Here is a 24,283-nt window from a genome sequence, read left to right as displayed (position 1 = left end):
AACTAAACAGAGGTTTAGTATATACTGTGGAACCCATGTTAACAAGGTGCTTTAAAATATAAAACCCACGGTTCTGTTCAAATGGTTAAATGACTTTTCCATAGCTTCATTTGTCATTCAAGTTGATTTTGGTCCGTTTGTCACTTTTACGATGCGATCACAGCTACGTGCTATAAAAGAGTTATTTTTCTGTGGTTACAAAAAAATTTTCTTTCTAAGAGTTGATAGATGATCAATACTGAGTGTTTGCAGGAAGAACAGATTAATTGTTCAGATATTTTTGACCTTACTAAAATGAAATAGTTTGATGTTGGCCTAATCTTTTTAGATAGGGAAGAACGTCCTGGTTGCGTATGCAACCCACCGTTCCCTGAAGGAGGGAACGGAGGACGTAGTCGACGCCGACTGAAATGGGATCACATTTCAGTCGGCGTCGACTACGTCCGACGTTATCGACTGAAAGGGAACAATATGTTTTAACATAATAACGTTTAACAAAACTACATATGCTTTAACAAACTTTTAGATAATGCTTCTCTGTGATATGTTCTTGCTCAAAGTCTTAAAAAACTATAAATCAAAGCCTCAGTAGGAACTCTAAATTCAATCTTTTTATCATAAAAAGTTATCGTGCCACTTCAGAAAATTTTGACTAAACTGCTCAAATCATATAGATTAGTTTTATGTCTTTATGAACTTTTTAAAGCGTCAATGTGGTGGCTGTGTAGCTGTCAAAGGAGGGACAGAAATCTCTCAGATTTCATCAAAAAGATCTTAATTTTTTGTTATGAAGATGAAAGTCTGATGGGTTTGGAACGACATGAGGGGTAGAAAATTATTGACAGAATTTTCATTTTTGGTTGAACTAACCCCTTAATTGCCTTGCCTGGTTAAACATAGGTGAAAGGTACCAAAAAAAGAGACATGAATAGGCCATTTTTTTATTCTGTATATTTTATTCTTACATATTATACTGTGTTAGGCAATTAGTTATTCAAAACAATTTATACAGTTTCATTAATTATTAGGCAACTTTCTTGACTTAACTAAAAAATATCTATTCTAATAGTTAATGTGAATAATTTACACATTGAGACACAAAATTAATATCTGATCAAGTAATTTCTTTCTTTGCTTTATTGTTCTCTTTTGAATGAAATAACTTTAGAGATAATGGACAGGAAATCACTGGGAAAAACCTGTGTCCCACCTCAAATCTGTTGACTTTTAATATTTTTTTTTTTTTTTAATTCACTGTGGAGGAATTTTTGCAGGAAGGTGATACATGGCAGGGTTGTTGACCACAGATATCTGCAAGAAAAATAATATATATGATCAACTTCCTAGGCTAAATATTGATATTATTAAACAATTCATGCAACCATTATTTTGTGCTTTACACATTTCCAGTTCATATATAGTGACACTAAATTCAAATAATACATTGTTTTGTTGATTTTTTTTGGGGGGTAGGGTTAAAAGCTTCTCTTACCTCTGAGTTGTTAAGATCCTGGAAATGATTGGGCCTGAAATCACAGGGCTGTGCGGTTATAACTTGTGGAACAGACGGCACCTTTGGAAAAATACACATGTAGAGTTTTATGTCTTCTTTACTGTGAAATGCCACACATGCAATGACACTGACAGACAGTTTTAGTATTACATGTATCAATATACTTCGAATGGAATAGAAAAAACAAAAGACAGAAATCCTGAAAATAAATCTGGACTGAAATGTCCTAATGTGGAACCTTACACCTTCATCTGGATTTTTAAAAATAATTGAAAAAACAAAATAAAACTGAAAAACAAAAAAACATGACATTTCCCAGTAGATCCTAATGTTGTTGTTTTTTTTTTGTCGTGTGTACAGTGAATGCATGCTGAAATTATTGTTGCGTGGCTACATAAAAGTTTAAGCATATGTGATGCATTGCTGCAATTGGTCTGACTGGCGTGTGTGTGTGTGTGTGTGTGTGTGTGTGTGTGTGTGTGTGTGTGTGTGTGTGTGTGTGTGTGTGTGTGTGTGTGTGTGTGTGTGTGTGTGTGTGTGTGTGTGTGAAGGGGTTATTTTTTTAGGCTATACTCTCTTGCAATAGTTACGTTTACTACTTAAAAATGTCATCAAAGCTAAAAATCATATCTAGTCAAACCGCATCACGACATCGCTACAAATACAGTATAACAAAAAATAAAAAGAAAACAATAAAAGAAAACAAAAACAATCACAAAAAACAAACACAAACAGTAATAAAATGATCCTTGAGCAGACGTTTAAAATCCCGTAAAGGAATCAGATCATTCAGTCTAAAAGTGAATTGTAATTCATTCGAAGTGTGAGGGGCAGAAAAATTAAAAGCAGATCTACCCAATTCAGAGGAGATCTTTGGGATCTGCAGTAAAAGCCATCCATGAGCTCTAGTCTGATAATCAGACCTTCTAACAGCTAAAAGTGAATTAATATAGAGCTTTGTACACAAAAAGTGCAAAGTGCATTTCTCTACGAGATTTTAAAGGCAACCAATCAAGTTTCTGATAAAGTATGCAATGATGGGTACTAAACCTGTCCCCTGTGATAAAACGAATAGCGCTATGATATACAGCATCAAGAGGTTTTAGAACAGAAGCAGAGGCATGAATATAAATTGTGTCTCCATAATCAATGATAGGTAAAAAAGTAGATTCAACTATTTGTTTTCTATTATTTAGAGTCAAACAGGATTTATTTCTATAAAAGAAACCCTAACTCTTAGTTTCTTTACCAACTCATCAACATGCGTTTTAAAGGAGAGCCTGTCATCAATCCAAATCCCCAAATATTTATAGACATAAACACGATCAATAGATTTGCCTACATTAACTACCAGTTTCAATTCAACAAAAACCTTCTTTATAGCTGTAAAAGCAGATTCTAGCTCAAAATGGGCCTGGTCAGCTGTAGGGGCAATAGCATAAATGACTGTATCATCAGCATAAAGGTGAAGATGACAATTTATAGATGTACCAATATTATTGATGTAAATCGAAAAAAGAACTGGACCTAAAATCGATCCCTGTGGGACGCTCTTCAAAAGCTCAAGAAAACTTGAAATGACACCATCAATGGAAACACATTGTGTTCTATTTGTCAGAATTTTCAAACCATCTACAGGCCGCCAAGTCTAGTCCAATTAATGACAATCTATTTAGAAGTAAAGAATGATCCACAGTGTCAAAGGCCTTAGATAAATCTATAAACAAGGCAGCACAATGCTGCTTTTTATCCATACCACTTATAATGGCATCCAGTACCCGAGTAGCAGCTGCGACGGTGCTATGACCAGGTCTAAAACCTGACTGATGATTTCAAAATGCAATGTTCGTCTAAAAAAGAGCGCAACTGCAGATTTACCATTTTTTCAAATATTTTCACAAGACATGAAAGCCTAGAAATGGGTCTATAATTGTTTAAATCTCTAGGATCACCACATTTAAATAGTGGACGAACCATGGCCGTCTTCCAAACCTTAGGAATTGTTCCTGTTATCAAGGATAAATTAAAAATGTAGGCTAGTGGCTCAGCAATAATAGTTGCAGCAAGCTGCAAAAGACAAGGATTTAGAATCAGAATCAGAAGGTGCTTTATTGCCAAGTAGTGTTTTACACATACGAGGAATTTGCTTTGGTCGTAAGGTGCTACATGCAGACAAACATACAGTTGACATAAATAAATGTAGGAATATATATATAAATATGAAGTGAAATATAAATTGACAAAATAAAATATACAACAATAAAGATTAACTACAAGTATGTGCAATGTGCCAGGTTGTGCATGAAATGAGAAGAAAGTTTTTACATGTGCAGAGACATTTGAGTAATTTGCAAGGGGGGAGTGTCAGTGGGGGACCCGGGCCTTGTTAAGGAGGCTAGCTGCCGATGGGAAGCAACTGTTTTCTTAGATCATCTGCTCCAGGTTCAGTTTTTATATCAATAGTTAAAAGAGCTTTAAAAACTTTCTCAGAGCCAACCCATTGAAATGAAAAAGATGGGTCCACAACTTCATCTGACAAAATAATGGAAGAGAGAGACGTTTCTCTTATCTTAGTTCTAGCTACACCATCAGACCTTTCTGGGAGCACCACATTATTATGACTGCATGGAGCTTTAGATGAGAAAAAGAACGTGCCTTCCAATCACCAACTTCAACCACACGAAAGAGAGAAACAGCAAACAGGTACGAGCCCTCCAATATATCACAATGCCTCCATGAACACAGACGAGGTGCTTCTAAAACAATTAGGAATCATGTACTTAACTTCCTTCCAAACTATGGTCTTCACACTCACAATGACAATCTGATTTTTAGTTCCGCCTTCGTCACCCGGTGACATCGAAGTCGCTTAAAACAAATCTGAGGTAGTTCAACCCTTAATTCACTTAATTTACATTCACATAATTTCCAACATTTTTGTGGAGAGAATTATAAAGCTTGAGAATTTTACATAAAAGTTTGTGGATTTTGGATTGGACATTTAAAAGAGAAATTTAAGAAATAAATATTTTTAGTGTTTGTTGGTTCTTTTAAAGCGTGAACCCAAGTGTGAACACCCTTAAAAGTAACTATTTCCATTCTATATGCATATCTGAGGAGTTCAGCTGACAAACACGTTTAAAAACCCTTGACCTGACGCATCACTCACCTGTGGAGAACAGCAGCAGGCGATTTTACAGGCAAATGCTGACAGACAGATGGAGATGATAAACTGAAGGAAGGCGAATATCAACAATACACTTCTGATTCCCAAGAAAAGAATCTGAGAGAGAATTCAACATTAGCACAAATAATAATGACAAAATAATTAATAATTAGCACTCACATCAGTACACAGGCTGTTCAGAAGTTCAGAATCTATCATCCTTGAGATATCATCCATATTTATAGGTCAAACTGGACTGAGTTTAAAATTAATGTATAATGCCTTCTTGCATTGTAAATGATCAGTAATAGCAAGAGATCTATAAATAACTTCTGAAATGTTGGGAAAAAAGACTGGACAGATTATAGCTTGACTTTTGACAAGTACTGACCACACAGTAATCTTATTGTAATTACTAAATAAATGTGAGGATAAAAGTTGGCGACATACCCTGTAGTTTGTATCAAGATAACAATCATTACCCCAGCAGTAACTGTACATCAACGGCCCTATACCCAAATCAACTGAAAGTACGATAAAGGAAATGCCTGCAGTTATAGCACTGAAAATGTTCATTCCAAGTGAACCTTTCACCTATAGGTAGAAAAACAAAACATAAAATGGATTAATAAATGAACACTGTAAAACCGAACAGTTGTTCTAACTAACACTTTTTAGTTAACTTTACTAAATGTCGAATAATTAGTTGAACTTACTTAAACATTTTTAGTAATCTGTACTGTTTGCATGCTATGCCTTCTTTACTCAGAAAACCCAAGTACACATTACTTAACTGGTTTGAGTACCAATTTGCAAAAGCAAAAAAAAAAAAGGGGAAAAAAAGCAGGCGGGGCAAATGGTTTTTGAGGCGGGGTAAATCTTAATAGACTTTTCACTCATTTATTTGACTTCTGCAGTCATCATTCTTCTTAGTTGCATTTGCTCATTTTCCAGTCATCTTGAATGTTATTGTCAAAACAACTAACAATTTTGAGAGAACGTCACATAAGTTGACTTCATAAATTCATGTTGGTTTCCTAAAATTTCTCCCATTATTGTGATCAGTGTTCCCTTTGGTTGGGCAGTGGGAACTTAATTTATATTATTGTAATTTTCTTCCAATTGATGCAGTGATGCAACATGAAATCAGTAACATGATTTGAAAGGAAGTGAAGTAATAAATATTATATATATTTATACTTAAATTATTTCCATGTTTTGAATGAATTTATTAATGATATATATGATAACTATATTTTACGTATAATAATGTTCTTTTAACATTTCATTGCTAACACTTATGGCATAAAATTTTAATTGGGTTGATATAACCCCTCTATATTTGTGACAATATCTTGCAATTTTGCTTGAGTCACACACAGACTTCAACATTCAGCAATGGTAACACATTGTTTTTAAATTAATTTAATTAATTAGATCAATACAATTTTATTTGCTGTCTCTTGTCAGTGTAACCCCAATAACGATAGCAAATACAATTGTAATGGTAAAATAAAGCCTAAAATAGTAAAACAAAGCAATTAATTTATTAATGCTGCAAAGCACTCTGGGAGTACACTTCCTCAGATCACAGATAGAATTAAGTTGACAAAACTTAAATGGATTAAGTAAGAAAAACTTGATGCAATTAAGTTATGCTTACTTAATTAAATTAAGGCAACGAGTTACCTTAGTTTCTTAAGTAGATTCGACTCATCCGGGTTTACAGTGAAGAGCTCTTTTCCAAAACGCGGTTTTTTCTGTGTACTGAACCTATTCACTGCTCCTTCAACGTTTCATGCCAAATAGCTATATTTCCTTTTTTTAAATGTACTGCAAGATGCAGTTTCTTTCCAAACCGCGATAAGCGCCAAACCTATTTTTAGCCTAAACTATAAATCCTCTGGACTAATCAGAATTCGTTGAGCGTTCTACGCAATCCAGCACGGCGGCACTCTGAACAGAGGTTTGTTTATGTTTATTCATTCCTCAAAATGAGTGCTAGTTTTCTAGTTGACTAGTAATAGTTAATTTAAGCCATTAGATTAATCACATATTTATATTGATCTAATTACTTAAATATATATGGGAGAGAAACCATAATAAGCGTTTTTAATTGCCTATTCCGCATCTCAACGCACGCATAAAGCTTGCCACAAAGAACCGACAAATGTAATGATTATGCATGAAACATTTGAATTGTTTATTTTTGAATTTAACTAGTGTTTTCTGTTGGTGTCAGCTGCAAAGATAAAGTTGACTATGCTGACTCGCCATCTTCGCATTAGTGAACGCGCATATAGAGAGAAATACACACTTCAAATTAGCCTACAGTCGCAGAGAGTAGCCAATTTCTTTTAGTTTTTTTATTGTTTTGTTTCAAAGTAGACATTTCAAGCTTTTTATAGATGAAGTATACTTTTTTTATATAGAAGTATACTTCTCAGGACTGTGAGGCAAGTAGTGATGTGTCGTTCATCATCGTTCATGACAGGGAAAAATAGGCTAATAAGATGGAAATTTTATTTTTCAGATAATGTTTATTGCACATATTTTGTATTTTAATTCCTAAATATAAAACAATATACATTCAGACGCAGTCAATAACACGAATCTAATGTTGTATTTGATGCGAGATACCAGCGGATACGTGACAAAAGAACGAAGGATTTAAAACCCGAACTCGAGACTCGAAGAAAATGAACTAATCATTTTTCTTTCCAGTACTGACAGCATAGCCTATATGGACTGACAGGAAGAACGAAAGACTCGGACCCGGCCGAACCCGAACTCGAGACTCGAGAGATGAACTAATCGTTTCTCTTTCCGGTACTGACAGCATAGCCTATATGGACTGACAGGAAGAACGAAAGACTCGGACCCGGCCGAACCCGAACTCGAGACTCGAGAGATCATAATCATTTCTATTTCTGGCCCTGCTGTATCACACACGGCACGGTCGGCCCAGCAGACAGATCAGAGTCAGACACTGGCGAGTCGACACCTAACATCTCGAGACACGAGAGGAGTACTAACCTGATAAATATGAAGTTGCAAAGGAAAGAACGTCTCTGATCAGGAGGTGAGGTGACCCAACAGAATCAGACTGCAATAGCCTGAACTTAAGACCCAACAACTAATCAATTAATAAAACATTTAGGTTTCTTATAGTTTGGCTTTGGCTGCATTACCCTATAGTTTATTTGTATTCTTTTTACATATGTATTCTACATTTTCGTTAGTACTAGATGTGTTGGGATATTTATCATGCCATTTTAATTATATTATGCTGAAATGAATGAAATGACTCGAAAAAAGATTAGTTCATTTTGCTGAACTGGACTCAAAGATCCGAGTCAGTAAAATGATCCGAACTTCCCACTACTAGAGGCAAGTATTGCTGTGTTTCGGTTCATTTATGAGACGCGCTCCAGTTCACGCGCGGGCGCCTCCGTGTCCTGATTATATGTCTGCTATATTTGCTTCTTATTTATTAATCCAGTCAATTTGTTGATGAAACATTGATTAAAATGAAGATACAATTTATACAAAACGAAATTCACTTTAAAGAAAGGCTTTCTACTAAACAAAACTTAATAAGTGGTCAAAATCATGTCTGACCCATTCCAAATGTTTTCCGATATATTGGGCATCTTATGATCCTATCTTAGCCTACTCATCTCATGTGGTTCCCTTTTCATATAATCAACATAGATGAAATAAAAATAAAAAACATATTATTAAACATAAATATGAAACGTATGTTTAAGTTTTTTTTTTTTTACTTATATTTAAGCGTCACGGCGCTCCGCTTTGCTCACATACTGTGTAGCCTATTCATGCATGTGTGTGTGCATGCGGTGGAGGGGTGCCCATCACTACTTTTGAATATCGTTATCATTATTGAATATTTTTAATAATTCGTTTTTTTTTTTCATGCATATGTAGTGGACAAATTGGTCCTACTTGTTACGGGTTTGACACTTTACTAAAACTGACTCTGAATGAATTACTAAATAAATTATTGAATAGCTTATTGATATCATTACTATTTTCAGGTTCTGCACCAAATGACTATTAGTCTAAATGTGTTACTAAATTTAATTTATATTAATTTATAGTATGAGCCCCTGATTATATGTTGCATGTTCTCGTTTTTTTTAAGACAAACCATACATTTTTGGAAAAAATGGATGGATTTATAGCGTTTTGAAAAAAATGGATGGATTTATAGCGTTTTGAAAAAAAAAAACGTTTAATTTATCATAAACAATTTTGTTGTTTGATTTAATAATCATTGTTCAACATTGTTCAACCAATTAAACATTTTAACAGGATAAATTGAATATTCACAAAATGTGTGGGTCTAGGTAAAAAATTTAATTTTCCTGAAAACTATTGAAATGGATTTATAGCGTTTTGAAAAAGAACTCCTCAAATTAACAAGCACTTTAGCTTGTTAAAACATAGATGGAAAGGTATTCTACCACACCCAGCAAAAGTATGAAGACACGTTGAAACGAGAGGAAAACATTCAAAGGCATCTGCTGCAAAATCTCAGAGTATTTGGTAGGGCTTTCAAATGAAAAGTTGAATTTTCGATTATTCATCAAATATTCGTAACTGACACGGTTTGTTTATGTTAGCTTATCCAGTACAGCGCAGTGCGGCTGCATTGTTAATTTGAAAAATGGTGGAAAAAGGCTTCCTGCTGACGAAAACCCTCTCAGTTGGTGGCAAAAATCATGCGGTATGTATCCACATATTGCACAGATGGCAAAGACATTACGCTGTCTGTTGAAGCGTGTATTTGGACTCGTGTGAAACTGAAATTGAAATGAATTGCATGTCATTGGTCAATTTCAAGTGATTGTGGAGTAATCATTTGCAGCTCAACATTTTCTGTATACGAAAGTATTTAACATACCCCCGGTTTCACAGACAAGGTTTAAGCTAGTCAAAGACAAAAATATAATAAAATTGCATGTTTGAGCTGTTTTAACTGAAAACAACTTGCACTGACAGATCTTAAAAAATGTCAGTGTTTTGTCTCAAGATGCACACCAGTAATGTTTTTATTCAAAGGCACGTTCATGAAAGCTATTTAAATGCTTTAATTGAACTAAAGCCTAATCCTGGCATAATCTAAGCCCTGTCTGTGAAACCAGACCGTAATGTTCTTTTTATTTGTATAATATGTGTGGCCTTCTAACCTTTTTTAAACGGTGTATTTGTGTGAACTTTTAAGCTTAAACTGTAATGTCAACACCTTAAGAAATACAATATCAGAAGGTTACACATTTATTTTTTCCACAAAATTTGGTAGACATACTAGTTTTCACACAATATACAAATATGTAAATTTTCATAAAGGTGGGCCATTCAAATTTGAGTTTATTAGTCACTGAAATGTGATCGGCTACTAGCATACATGTTTTTATATTAGCCTAGTCATATTATAATTTTTGTTTTGACATCCAACAAAGAAGATTCATATACATTTTTTAACTTTACTGATCCTTCAGTTACAGTGTTACAATTTCTGTTGTAGCGGCTAGGTCCAACTTTGACACAATTTGGTGTAAATTCTCGATGTGTTCTGTAGTCTTTGTCTATTAAATTAAGTTTGTGTGTTGCATTCAGGAGAAAAATGTCAATTTTTGGAAAATGAGCGTTGCTTGATTCACTTATTTTGGCACTATGCTCGGATTAATCAAAATTAGTTTGCTAACTTTTTGCCAGCAACATCCCTAGCTGCAATGTGCAAAATTTAGTGAAGATTGGACTAACGGCCTAGAAGTAAAAAAAAAAAAAAAAAAAAAAAAAAAAAACATATATAGGCTATGTATATATATATATATTTTTTTTTTTTTAAACTTTATCTACATTCAAGGATTCATGGGAAAAAATAATTTTGTTTCTCGCCATTACTCAAGATGAGTTTGGGGTCTCTACGAATTATGGTCACTGATGCCCATACACTTTTTTGGCAGAAAAATAAGCAAGAAGAAATCACTACAGAAAATCAGTTCAAACACAATAGGGTTTCCAGTACCTCTGAAAAACAAGAAGTGTTGTGTACATACCAAACACAAACTGGAGGGTGAATTCCGATTGTTTTCTGCAGCAATGCAGAGTGAGCCTGCGATAATGTACTGAGAGCAGAGAGAAAGACAAAAATCAAGGCTTCTGTTGGACTACACAACTTGTGTTATACAAGACACAACACTTTTTTTTGTATAATTGTATCTTACGATGAGAGATCCCCAGTAAGGAATACCAATAAAGACAAAGATGGAATCTGCATAAACTGTAGACACGATTCCCAACAGGAAAGTCCACAGACCAATCATTATCTGGACAGTCTGTGAAGGACAAGAGAGTCTTATGAAGTAAAACAGTATCAAACTTTGGGGAACAATATTACATGAACAAGATAAATGTATAACAGCTGTAGTTAGGTACCCTCATTGCATGAATTCACACACTGTTTAGTAGTTGCAAAGTGTTAAAAAATGTGTAATGGACATATATTGCTCATCCGTAAATCATTCTACACTGTGACTGATACATTATATCAGCAGAATATCAGCACTATATTTTTTGCATTGTCACTTTCTTAAAAAAAAAAAAAAAAAAAAAAAAAAAAAAATTACCGTAATTTCTCTAATAAAGAACGGGGCCTTTATTTACCTGAACTGCAGAAGGAAACAGGCTTTTATTTGAAGCAGGCTTTTGTTAGAGGCAGGCCTTTATTTCTAATTCCATCTTTTTGATAAATAATAGGATTTGGCCGATGGACGATGCAGTCATCTCTCGCGATGGCTGACAGACATCACTATGTTAAGGCAGCATCACGATTCCCCCGCCCGCCCTGTTTCCATGGTGACGCGTCATGCTTGGCACGTGATTCACCACAGCCAAAATAGCACTGTATGACAGATGTAGCACTTTTATTTCTAAATATTAACAAACTTGCTTACCATGTCATCAACTATCTTCTATTCCGATTATCAAATACATGCAAGTGAGTTTGTTTTGTCGTTTAAAAAACCTTTATAAATGATCTTGATCTGTAACGTGAGATGTTTGTTTGGGCCACAGTTCAGAGATTCCTGTCTGTTGGATTTATTACAGCACGTGAATTCATCAGTTTCTCCCGAAATACAAGTGTACTTTGCTTACACTACTATCTGATATGAATAAAACACCTCGGCAAATATATTTGAATGAATTGTTATTGCTGCTTCCATAGACACCATTGTGTATTTTACAAACTATAAATGTATTGTTTTGCTATAAATTAGATATATTTAAATGTATGAAACCTAAAATAAACATTATGTGGTTAAAAACACTGAATAGTTGTGATATACGGTATGATCAGCGCTGAAAGTCCGTCTTTAGCTCAGCGCCAGCCATAGCACGAAAGCAAAGTTTGAATTTGGCAGTGATGTCACGTCACTGTACATCGGCTCCTCAGTGCTCAGCTGCTGCAGAGTGTGCTAAAATCGAATTTGCTGATGAGATGTAGAGGAAAATATCTAGTGGGAAATGAGTATGTTACGTTATGTCATAATATGAAAGGCACTTAGGAGATTACCTATCAACACTAAATTTTCCCCGGCCTTAATTTAAGACCGGCCTTTATTTGTCTGTGTTGACCCCTCCCCCGGCCACTATCAGAAGCCCGGCGTTTAATTGACTACCGGTTTTTATTTGAGGAATTACAGTAGTATGCTTTGTTCATGTGTGCACCAGTCCTTTTTCAGAATTTATTCATGTACTTTCCAGACTTCACTGTTACACCCGCCAGCCCGAGGGCACTCTTACCGCTCACTCTACCGCCATCATGGACTCAATTTCCCATAGTGCTTTGTCTGTCATCTGTGTAAACATGTGCAGCTGTCTCTCATCACCTCATTATCCCTTCCTCTCTCTGCCTATTTAACCCAGTTCAGTTGTTTGTTTTGTGACGAAGCCTTGTGTTAACAGCATTACTGAGCGTTTTTCCTGTTTTCTATGTTCCTGGTCTTTGATATCTGACCGTGTCCTGGTTTTCCCACTCCTGTCTTGCTCTCTGGATCTGTTTGTTTGGACTGATTTACTGTGCTCTGAGCTTCTGCCTGCTTAATGGACTATGACTTTGGGTTGTGTTATTAATAAACTGTGCTTTATTTTCAACCATTGTTGCGGAGTACTGTCCACAACAACCAATAGCACCAAATCATAACACTCACACTGACATAAACACATAAAAATGATTTGGGTTTATGAATAATTTCTCACCCCAAGGGCTTTTGGTTGGCCTTTCAGAAATGTCTGAAGTCCATGAAGAGGTGAAACTCCTGCTAGCTGTTGTCCATAAACAGCCACAGGAACATTTGTCCCAGTTGCAGCTGCTGGTGTTTGTGTTGGTGGTTGAAACTGGATGACAAGCGTCGAGGAGGTCATGGGTATGACAGTGTGTGACATTCTTCTTTCTGAATCTGAAATCGACCTGTACAAAATCATTGTAAATCAAGACTAGATGATTATAACAGATTTTTTTTATAAAAAACTTTCCAGTTAATTCATAACATTTTGTATTATATTTATTTTAAAGAGGTGGGCATAGATTCATTTTTTTAATCTAGATTAATCTCACTGTAATCTTGGAATTAATCTAGATTAAAATGGCTCATTTGAATTCTGCCGAAGGCGTTCAGAATATGTGTGCTACCCAAATAATGACTAAAAGTAAATCTTTGAGAATAGTTTGCTTCGCGTAGGGATGTAAATTTCTGCCAAAAATGCCATTCGACAATAGAGGAGCAAAAGTCGAATATCGTTCAAAAAAAGAACAAAGAAAAAGAAAAAAACGCACACTCACAATGACAGAAAGGGAGGCCAATTTCATCTTTAGCGATTTGTCATCAAACAAACTGTTTATTAATTGAACAAGAAACATGTTTTCGTCGTTTTTTTTTATCATAGTAGGCTAATTGGAAGGAGAAAAAAACAATAAACATGACGTAGCTACAGTCCGTTTTTGCATTGCCAAACATGTCATACTTTTTAGTAGTGCTATCGTGGCGTAATAATCTGTTTGGTTGTAAAATGTATTACCTGAATGAAATGAAATCGAATGTATCGTCCTGTGGAATCATTCATTCACAGACAGCATACGAAGATGTTTAACTAATAAATATCTTCATCGCTGGCAAAAATATGATGCATTTGCAGATTTGCTTTCACTAGACTGTACTGTAGGTCCACGGCCACTTTATCCAACGCTCTTGATGTTCTTAAATCTTCCTGTTACGACTCCGAGTCGAGTGTGATTGAATGCGCTTCAGACGATTCAGTGCGTGAGGAACTGAACAGATCATTCAAATTGATTCGCGAACCGATTTAGACAGATCTGCCAACTTGTTTGATGAAGTCTTTGAACAGAATCGACTCAAAAGAGTGATTCATTTGTAAATTGAGCATCGCTCATGCCCATAAAAAGATACAGCGCGCTTCGAATAAACTCATTTAACAACTTGTAATTGCATTAAAATTAAAAGTATACACCTTGTGTCCCTGACAGGAAAATACCCTGCTGCGCGATCTGTGACAGTAGGCGCGGCGTCAATTATGTCAAATATACTAGGCTGCTACACATTGGAATTGCGCGAAAATATAACGATATTCGAAAAAGCTATTTTATGATCCCAACCAAACTTTGAGAATAGATTAACGGCGATTTTTTTTTATCGCCCGATAAGAGTCTCACGTTAACGCCGATAACGGCCCACCACTAATTTATTTATTATAAACGTAGACTGCATGTTGTTGAAACACTACTAGTTTAGTAGTTATTAACATTGATGCTGATCATCAACTCTGTCAACTCAGGCTTTGATCCTGAGTTTAGGTGTAACATCAGTAGCAAACAGCCAATCACATGCTGTGAAACGTCCTGGTTGGGTATGCAACCCACCGTTCCCTGAAGGACGCCGACTGAAATGGGGATCACGCCAGGGAGCCTATCATCTTCGAGTACTATTGAACTATTGAGTACTATTCACATCACCACCGTCCAGTGCCTAGACAAAAGCCACCTGAATGTTTAAGGGTATAATAATTATAATTTGCTATGTACTTTAAATTGGAGTATAAAAACGGGGAGTGACTTTATTACATCAGACATGTGTCACTTTGTTCACAGCTGATTGGCCCAATTTGGTTTTAGAATCTCTTACCTCGAATATAACATGCCCTGGATCAGGTTAACTGTGGAGTATAAGTTACTGAGGCGATGAACACTGCTAAAATCCAAGGATTGGTGCAAACTAATCTATCTCCCTAAACCAGCTTCACAGTCTAGGCCCGAGTTCACTCTCCTGAAATGTAAGCCGATGTAAGTAAGATGTCATATGAGTAGCTTCTGATACTGTTTCCCAGAATGAAAGGGGAAGCAGGTGGAGATCAGGTGTTTATGAGGGGTGGTAACGCTGGCCCTTTCATAAGATAAGAAGTTTAAAAACCACAGAAGCAAAAAACAAACAAAAACAAAAAAATTTTAATTATTCATAAATGTGTTTATGCTGTACTTCATAGCAATAGAGAGGCATCTTGATGACTTTAACTTTTATGCCCGTTTACACAATGAAGTTTAGTGAAGAGATAAAATCTAAAATCTCTGTGTTTGACGCAATCATTGATGAAAAAGAATACAAGTACTTACTACAGACTTACCCATTAAGACTAGTGTTTTACACTTTGCCTAAAATTCACAAAAGTTTGGATAATCCGCCTGGCCGTCCAATTGTATCTGGGAATCAATCTGTAAATGAGCCGTTGTCTAAATTTGTTGATCATCATATAAAGGATTTAGTGCATAACCTGCCATCCTTTTTAAGAGATACCACAGTCTTTCTGGTAAAATTGTTATGTGTTTGAGAGGTTAATGCAACCGATGTCTTGTGCTCTATGGATGTGACCAGCTTGTATACTAATATCCCGCATGATGCAGGTTTAGCAGCCTTAGGGTATTACATACAGATAAATCAAGTGTCACATACTGAGTTCCTATTGACATTGCCTATTGAAGTTCTAACAAAAAATTATTTCATGTTCCAAAACAGTTTTTTCTTACAAACCCAAGGTACCGCCATGGGGTCTCCCATGGTGCCTTATTATGCCTTATTATGCCAACTTTTTCATGGGTAAATTTGAACAGGATTTCATTTATAATTATAATCCTTTTAAACAACATTTGGAAGTGTGGTACAGCTATATAGATGACATATTTTTTGTGTGGTCAGGCTCAAAAGAAAAATACTAAATACTAGATCGCCCTCAAATTCACATTGGCTCATGATTACAAGGTCCTGCCCTTTTTGGATGTTTTAGTGAGGAAGGTAGGTAACATGTTACACACTGAAATTTACAGAAAAGAAACGGATCATAACTCCTTTTTGCTCTACCAGAGTTTCCATCCAGCCTCTCTCATACGTAGCCTGCCTTACAGTCAACTATTGAGAGTGCGCCATATCTGTAATGATGATAAGTTTTTTGAGCGACAAGCGGGGGAACTATGTCAAAGATTTCTTGACAGGGGCTATAAATATAACTTAGTGCGAGATTGTCTAGAGCGTTCGCGCAGTATTAAACGGGGTGATATGATGACCAAATGTATCTTTCAGAATAGCTCTAACAACACTGCAGTCATATTTGTATCCACTTATGGTCAGATTTCAAATAGCTTAAAGAACATTGTGCATCGCCATTGGCACATTTTAAGCCGTGACCCGGACATATGGCACACTTTCCAAGATCTGCCGCGCAGCTGCTATAAACAAGCACCCAATCTTAGAGACCAGTTAGTGCGTTCGCACCTCCCTGCACCTACCCAGTCGTCTTTTCCCTTTAAAATTACACACGGCAATTTTAAGTGTTTGAAATGTGCAGCATGTAATTTTATGCTTACAGATAATTTGTTTACACATCCAAAAACAGGCAGGATATACAAAGTAAAGGGCAGAATCACATGTTTATCCACTTTTATTGTGTATTGACAGACTTGCCCGTGTGGGCTGCTTTATGTGGGCAAAACTAAGCGACAACTCAAAACCAGAATTTTCGAGCATAAATGCGCTATCAGAAAGAATGATGACAAATCATCAGTCGCAAGGCATTTTAATTCTGCGGGACATGCTGTCAATACCCACAAATTTATGGGCTTAGAGTTTGTCAATTGGTCTCCAAGAGGGGTAGACCGTAAGAACTGCCTCCTACAACGAGAGGCTTGGTATATTTTTAACTTAAACACATGTATCCCGAATGGGATGAATGAAGATCTGTCACTAAGTTGTTTCTTATAAACGAAACACCAATATGATATGTGTATTGTATATTCATTTTTTTATATGTATAACAGTCATTGTCTTTCATTAATGGATTGCTTGAAACATTACTGACATTATTGGACTGGATATCACTTTAACATTATTGGTTGGTGTTAATATGGGTGTGTCAATGGGTGTGGGTATATAAGATTGGTTACATTGTAATCTTATTGCACACTGAAGAAGGCACGTGCCGAAACGCGTCTGTGCAAATAAATAGAATATATGCATAGTACAGCCTCGCTCCTATTTTTTGCATTTACTTCATAGCAAGTAATCTGCATGCTGGTTTGGAAACAGGCATGCAAATACTGCTGAACAAAATGTGAAACAAACAACGATGATCAGTGCTGCATGATTTAAAATGCCATAGTGAAAACAGGTAACAGTCTTTAGTTAATAACAGATTAAACTTTTTGCAACTCAGAAATGTAATAAATCTGAGGCCATTAGCATTCATTGTCCTCTTGTCAAACAAATGGCATTGTGTTGTTACTGCATACCCACGTAAACACATATTCATTGTTCCAAAACAAAGCATTTACGCTCAACTGGTTTTAAACAGTTTTGAAAAAAAAAAGTGCTTTCTTCTCTAGAAGTCACTCTTTTATATCGGTTAGTCTAAGCAGACAGACTGTGACTATTCGGCTTCATGGTACACACCCCAAGTCTCCCGGAAGTTCCGGAAGTCTCCCGCATATTGATAGCGGGTCCCTGATGCCCGCAAATTAGTTCAAATCTCCCGGAATCTAGAGCTCGCGAGCTCCAAACTGGGTTTTCTAGATGCTTTGGAGTAGCAAATGACACACGCATTCCAGAGTGACTATTATAACCGCATAGAATTTCACTCTATTGTTCTTCTTTGGACTTCCAGGAAGTGTCCATGATGCACATGTTGTGTGCTCCACAGTTAGTGGAAGACTTCCACACCCGACTCCTGAATGACGTGAACCAAACAATTGATGTTTGTCAAATTACCAACAACAGTGACACTGCAAAAAATACTTTTTTATAGTATTTTTGTCTTGTTTCCAGTCCAAATATCTCCAAATACTTTAATCCAGATACATTTACTAGACAAGTAAAATGACACAAGATATTATGCCTTGTTTTCTAGCATTTTTTTTAGTTTTTGCTCAAAACAAGCAAAATTAGCTTAGAAAAAAATTAGAAAAAAAATCTTGTTTCCGTTTTAATTACCGTAAAGTATATTCTAATCTAAACCTTCAAGGGTTACACACTCAAAAATGAAATTTCTGTCATTAATTACTCACCCTCATGTCGTTCTAAACATGTAAGACCTTCATCATCATCAGGCAGCGTCATTACAACTTTCAAGGCCCATTCACTTACGCTGTTCACATTGTAAACACAGTGCACGTCAGAATGCCGGCTCATTATCAGCTATCTCCTGCGTCAGCATCACACGCATGTGTCGTGGCCCACACTTAAACAGCATCAGCCAATAGTGAGCCGGCATTCTGACTTAAAACCTGGAAGCACTGCACTGTGTTTTCTATGTGAACTGCGTAGGAGAATGATGTGGAAGAGAAGAGATTGTTGAATAAAGTCGTTTTTATAATTTTGGGGGGGTTTTGCGCACAAAAAGTATTCTTGTCGCTTTATAACATTAAGGTTGAACCACTGTAGTCACATGGTCTATTTTAACGATGTCTTTACCACCTTTCTGTGCATGTGAATGACGTCATCGTCTTCAGAGATTCACATTTTTGTTGTTTATACAGAGGCGTTTTCAAAAAACTTGCACTTTGAAGCCCATTTTCAAAAGTTTGAGTTTTCAGGCACACAAATTTCATTGTCATGTAAACATACAACCGAAACGCATACAAAGTTTTACGCTTTTAGTTGAAAACGATGTTGTGTGTTTTGTCTTGTTTCAGTGTTGTATGTTAGGTTAGTGTCTATCGTTCCTGTATTTTCCCGAGCATCAGTTAATTAAAGTCTATATGTTGAATTATTTATCGTTGTGTTTACCGACCAGCAAAACATAACAAGTAACTTTTTTCAAATGTTTTATGAATACTATGAATTCAGACATACTACTCATTTCAAATATTGTTTTTCATTACTATATAGTGGGGAGGTATGGTGTCACAGAGTCATAAAGAATTATCTTCAAGAACAACAAGGAATCCTGCAACAGATGGCCCTTCAACAAATGTCCTAACAAACTTTAAAAACAAGTAAAATGTGGGCTGAAAAAACTTAAGGGATGAGGACTCCATCTCCATCAATATGATAAACGATTTGCTGGAGAAACTCCCAGGTAGAAAGACAATGCTTTCAAGAAAGCCTTAAAAACAAACCGTGTTCAACAAAGAGTCTGTTTCGATGATGAATATTCCTGAAACAATGGCGAAAGTCTGGCATGCCGTTGTCTCGTCCCAAAGGCGCAAAATTTGCTAGATGTTTGAGTGGTCTGCATCTTGCAAATATTCCACCATTACCACCTGTTAATTACAGTCAGAGCAATATAACTGGCATTTCAGTTATCAAGCTTATTTGAATCTAACTTGACAATCCAGAAAAATCTGTGCCAGTCTCAAATTGTTATGCTGGTTCGGGATTTTACATGCTGGATTGGGATCAGTTTAGGGATTTTTAACATTCACATTTTATAGGCAATTCAATTAACCGGTGATGTGTGATTCAAAGAGAACCAGAGGGGACATTGCGCTGTCCCTTGAGAGGTGAAGAGGACACTTCTGCTTCGTAAAATATTTCCAAAATCTGCTCCCAAGGGTGTAAATCGCCCTAAGAGACAGGAACTTGTCCTGAACCTAAAGCAGAACCTACTGTGCCCAAACCTAAGCATCAATCGTCAACTATGGTCGCAAGTTCCATTGAACTCTATTGGTAACGAAGGAACTTGCAACCATAGTTGGCTAATGATGTTTTTGGAAAGCGCACCCCTGTTCAGACAAGGCACGCAGTGCACCTGGTGATTTTGCGAAACCTAAGTGTTGTTCACCCGCAGGACATGGTAGCCCTTAACTGCTGGAGGAGGTACTTCAGGGCCAGAAATACAACCATCAATTATAGACAGTTGATGTGCAAAATTGAGATGATGGCCTCACCAGATCCCCTGGGCTGGACGGCTACCTTAGACCACTCCCCAGTATGGGAAGTGTCTGTTGTTAGCATCTTGCGATGACAACACGCACCTAGAGTGGGACCCAAGGTGAGGATCTGGGGTCTGAGCCACATAGGACACTGAGTCCGAAATTTTCTTATGCGTTTTTTCGTATTCGTCATCCTAAAAATTTGTCACTCCCAGAAACCTTGCACACTGAGGCGATGCTTATTAATGAATTAATTAATCGGTTGTGAAAAAATCCGCAAAACAATACAAAATGCTGTCTTCAAGCAGTGAGGATGATTTTGTTGTCCTTTGTTGTTGGAAATATTGGGTCCATCCAATCCTAAAATTGCATAGAGAGGAAGGAGAGTTCCACCTCCTTATCAAGGAGCTCCGGGATTATCCCGAGTGATTCTAAGTTTACTTCAGGATGTCAGTTGCTCAGTTTGACAAAAGAACACCACCAATTTCAGTGAATTAATTGATCCTGAACAGTTCTGGATTTTGGCGTTCACTTGTACGGTGGCTCTGAATTGTCAAAACACCTCTCAAAATGCCTGCTACGGATGCCAAGAACGCAGATAATTGAACCTGATTTGAATTTTTTTTTATGACAGATGAAAGTTTCGGAGGCAGTGTGTAAATGTGATTGACACAACGTGAGGTTGTATTTATTTTTTAACATGCACACTGAGTCCGAAATTCTGGTCCTAAATTTTTGCATGGACCTTTACCATAAACATGGATTTTAGACATTGCACAAAGTGTTCAGCGCTTCACTTACCATAAACATGGATTTTTAGAAAAGGTGCGAAGCTCTCGGCGCGTGCCCTTGACCTTATTTGCCTTTGGGTTTTGGCCCTTGGATGAAATCCCCTGGCCTTGAGCCACATCTGAAGCGTCACATGTGCAAAAGGCCCAATTGGATAACAAGATAACAGATAAGGAACAAACTTTTTTTTGTGCCAAATTTTAAGAAAAGTTTTATTCTAACAGTTTATGCTAATGATTTAGTAGTTATCAGTAGGCTTAAAGATGTACAGATTCATTTCGCCTTTTTATTATGGTCTGTCTAAAATATTTGATTCGAATTGGCATCAGAATGGTTGAATCCACAGTCAGTTTAATCACCGTTCTATATTAATGTGCTGCTTTCATTGAAGCACACATACACACTAACACAATTAGTAGCGAGATGCTGCACAAATTATATATATATTATATATATATTATATTTGTCTGAAAGTATACTCATTAGTGATTGAGACCCATTGTTTTGCATGTCACAAGTCTTGAGTCTTTGGATTCAAGTCTCGTGTCAAGACAGCTAAATCCAAGTCAATTTCAAATCTTAAACAGGTCATTAGTACTTCTTCCCTAAATTAGTGTCTCAGTAATACCGTATATACCCGAATATAAGACGAGGTTTTTGTCCTAAAAATAGGCAGAAAAATGGGGGGTCGTCTTATATTTGCGATTTAGACAAAATCACGGGGGGAAAGGGAGAAAGCAGGGAGAAACAGTAGAGGGTGCCAACACGATAGGCTAATTAGTGACAGTGTTATGAATTAAATAAACAGTAAAGTGCCACCATGGAGAGGTTAAGAGATCATCTTGAGAAAAGCGCTTCAAAAGTTGGTCAAATAAACCAACACGTTCGAAACAGTTATGACGCCAACTTTAAACTTATGGTTGTGAATGAGGCGGAATCATCTAATAATTGCAAAGCTGGCAAAAAAATTGGAGTCACAGAATGCAACGTTTGAAGGTGGTGAGCACAAAAAGAACGACTCAAAAATACCAACAGCCAAAGGAAAGCTTTCCGTGGACCTCAAAGTGGCAAATTTGCAGAACTTGATGATAGAATCTATGAATATGTGATAGAAAAACGTTGGGATGCGATGCCAATCACAAGAGAAATCATTCAGCTGAGGGCTCTGGAGATAGCCAAGGAGCTGAATATACCGACAAATGAATTCAAAGTTCACCACTGGGTGGTGTACATGAATGATGCGCCGCAAAGGGCTGACACTGCGTCGTAGAACAAGTCTGGCCCAGCGCCTGCCCTCAGAGTTCGAGGAGAAGTTGCTGTCTTTTCAGCGATATGTGCTTAAACTGAGGAAAACTCACTCATACCCCCTAGATCAGATAGGGAATGCAGACCAAACACCAGTGTTTTTTGACATCCCAACATCTGTCACTGTTGCCAAGAAACGGGACAAATCAGTTATTGTGCGATCTACTGGAAATGAAAAAAACCGAATCACTGTAATGTTGGTGTGTCTCGCTGATGGGACCAAACCCTCCCCCATATGTGATTTTGAAACGCAAGACTATGCCAAAGGGGACGATGCCAGCTGGCATTATCGTACGTGCCCAGGAAAAGGGCTGGATGGAAACTGACCTGGTACCATACCATACCATACCATTTTTATTTATATAGCACATTTAAAAAACAAAAGTTTACAAAGTGCTGAACAAGAAAAAACACTAATATAAAACACATGGAAACACATCAAACAACAAGACTACACAGCTCTCAAGCTGGGTTAAAAGCCAGGGCATACAAGTGTGTCTTAAGACGAGATTTAAAACATTCAATGGTCGGAGATAATTTGACCTGTGATGGTAACTCATTCCACAGTTTGGGTGCTGCTGCTGCAAAAGCACGGTCACCCCTGGTTTTTAACCTGGTTTTTTGAGTGACCAGCCGAAGTTGGTCAGTAGACCTAAGGGATCGTGGGGGGGTATAGACTTGTAAGAGGTCTGAAATATAATGAGGTGCCAACCCATTTAGTGACTTAAAAACAAACAATAAGATTTTAAAATGTATTCTAAAATGGACCGGAAGCCAGTGGAGCGAGGCCAGCACTGGTGTAATGTGTTCATGCTTGCGAGTTCCGGTTAAAAGACGAGCGGCCGAGTTTTGTACTAACTGTAAGCGTGAGAGAGAGGATTGGTCAACGCCAATGTAAAGCGCATTACAGTAGTCTAGCCGTGTTGAAATAAATGCATGAATCACATGTTCAAAGTGCTTACGAGATAAAACCGGTTTAATTTTAGCTAAAAGCCTTAGATAATAAAAACTGGATTTAACAACATTATTTATCTGTTTATCAAGTTTAAAACCACTATCCATTTTCACACCCAAATTTGTCACTACGGGTTTCGCAAATTGTTGCAGGTAGCCCAGGTCAACAGAAATGTTATCACTGACCCGACTGGGGCCAAACACAATGACCTCAGTTTTATCTTCATTTAAATTTAAAAAGTTTGAAGACATCCAGTCTTTAATATCTTTTAAACACTCTAGTAGAGGTACGAGGGAGTTTTCACCTTTTTTAAGGGGCAGATATATTTGGGAATCGTCCGCATAGAAATGGTAGGAGATGCCATGCTTTCTAATTATGCTTCCTAGGGGAAGGAGATATAATGAAAAGAGAAGTGGTCCAAGAATTGAGCCCTGTGGAACACCGCAAATAAGGGGGGCAGTAGATGAACCAAAGTCCCCAAGCTTTACTGAAAAGCATCTTCCAGACAAATATGACTTAAACCACTGCAAAGCAGTGCCCCTGATACCAACACTGTGCTCTAGACGCGAGATAAGAACTGCGTGGTCCACTGTATCAAATGCGGCGGTGAGGTCTAAAAGCACTAGTATGGCAGAATTACCAGAATCAGTGGTTAATAACAGGTCATTAAAAACTCTTAAAAGTGCAGTCTCAGTGCTATGAAGTGCCTTAAAACCAGATTGAAAAATCTCAAAAATACCATTGGTAGTGGACTGGCTCAAGGTAGTGGGGGGGGGGGCATATCAAATGCCCTTGATGGGAGCGAGGATGACATTCTGTGGGAGGGGCTCGTGGAGCATCATGATAGTGATGACAGCGAGAGTGAGCATAGCGAGGCAGGGCATCTCTGTGAGGAATAGGCCTAGTTTAATGCGCAGCATAAAGGCCCATTTGCACTGCTGTTCTTATTGCAACCCCACAGTTTGGTTTGTTTCAAGACTTTAATGTCAGATGTATTTGATTAAAAACAGATGGTTATTTTCTATCTATCTTCACAGTACCACAATTACCGGTACATACATACATAGGCCTACATAATTATTGCATTTTTGTGAA

At 37.0% G+C, this 24,283-nt stretch overlaps 1 protein-coding gene across 2 annotated transcripts in view; it reads right to left on the bottom strand.

The window, feature by feature from the left end:
- Positions 1 to 921: 921 nt before the first annotated feature.
- Positions 922 to 24,283, bottom strand: part of LOC143718360 (membrane-spanning 4-domains subfamily A member 4A-like) — a 35,671-nt gene continuing 12,309 nt past the window's right edge. Inside the window, exons 3-9 of one of the 2 annotated variants that reach the window (XM_077209462.1) lie at positions 12,969 to 13,168; positions 10,934 to 11,044; positions 10,766 to 10,834; positions 5,130 to 5,273; positions 4,683 to 4,796; positions 1,493 to 1,573; positions 922 to 1,311 (exon numbers count right to left, since the gene is read on the bottom strand). In XM_077209462.1, the coding sequence (XP_077065577.1) occupies positions 1,252 to 1,311; positions 1,493 to 1,573; positions 4,683 to 4,796; positions 5,130 to 5,273; positions 10,766 to 10,834; positions 10,934 to 11,044; positions 12,969 to 13,154 (765 nt within the window). In that variant the 5' untranslated portion in view covers positions 13,155 to 13,168 and the 3' untranslated portion in view covers positions 922 to 1,251. Of the gene's footprint in view, positions 1,312 to 1,492; positions 1,574 to 4,682; positions 4,797 to 5,129; positions 5,274 to 10,765; positions 10,835 to 10,933; positions 11,045 to 12,968; positions 13,180 to 24,283 lie in introns of both variants that reach the window. The other variant, XM_077209461.1, reaches the window with a different exon arrangement.

This window comes from Siphateles boraxobius, unplaced genomic scaffold (genome assembly GCF_051911475.1).
Source record: "Siphateles boraxobius isolate OS27281-9 unplaced genomic scaffold, OSU_SipBor_1 61, whole genome shotgun sequence".
Taxonomy (NCBI): domain Eukaryota; kingdom Metazoa; phylum Chordata; class Actinopteri; order Cypriniformes; family Leuciscidae; genus Siphateles; species Siphateles boraxobius.
The sequence above is the reverse complement of the archived record's forward strand: the minus strand, read 5'-3'. Positions and strand labels throughout refer to the sequence as shown.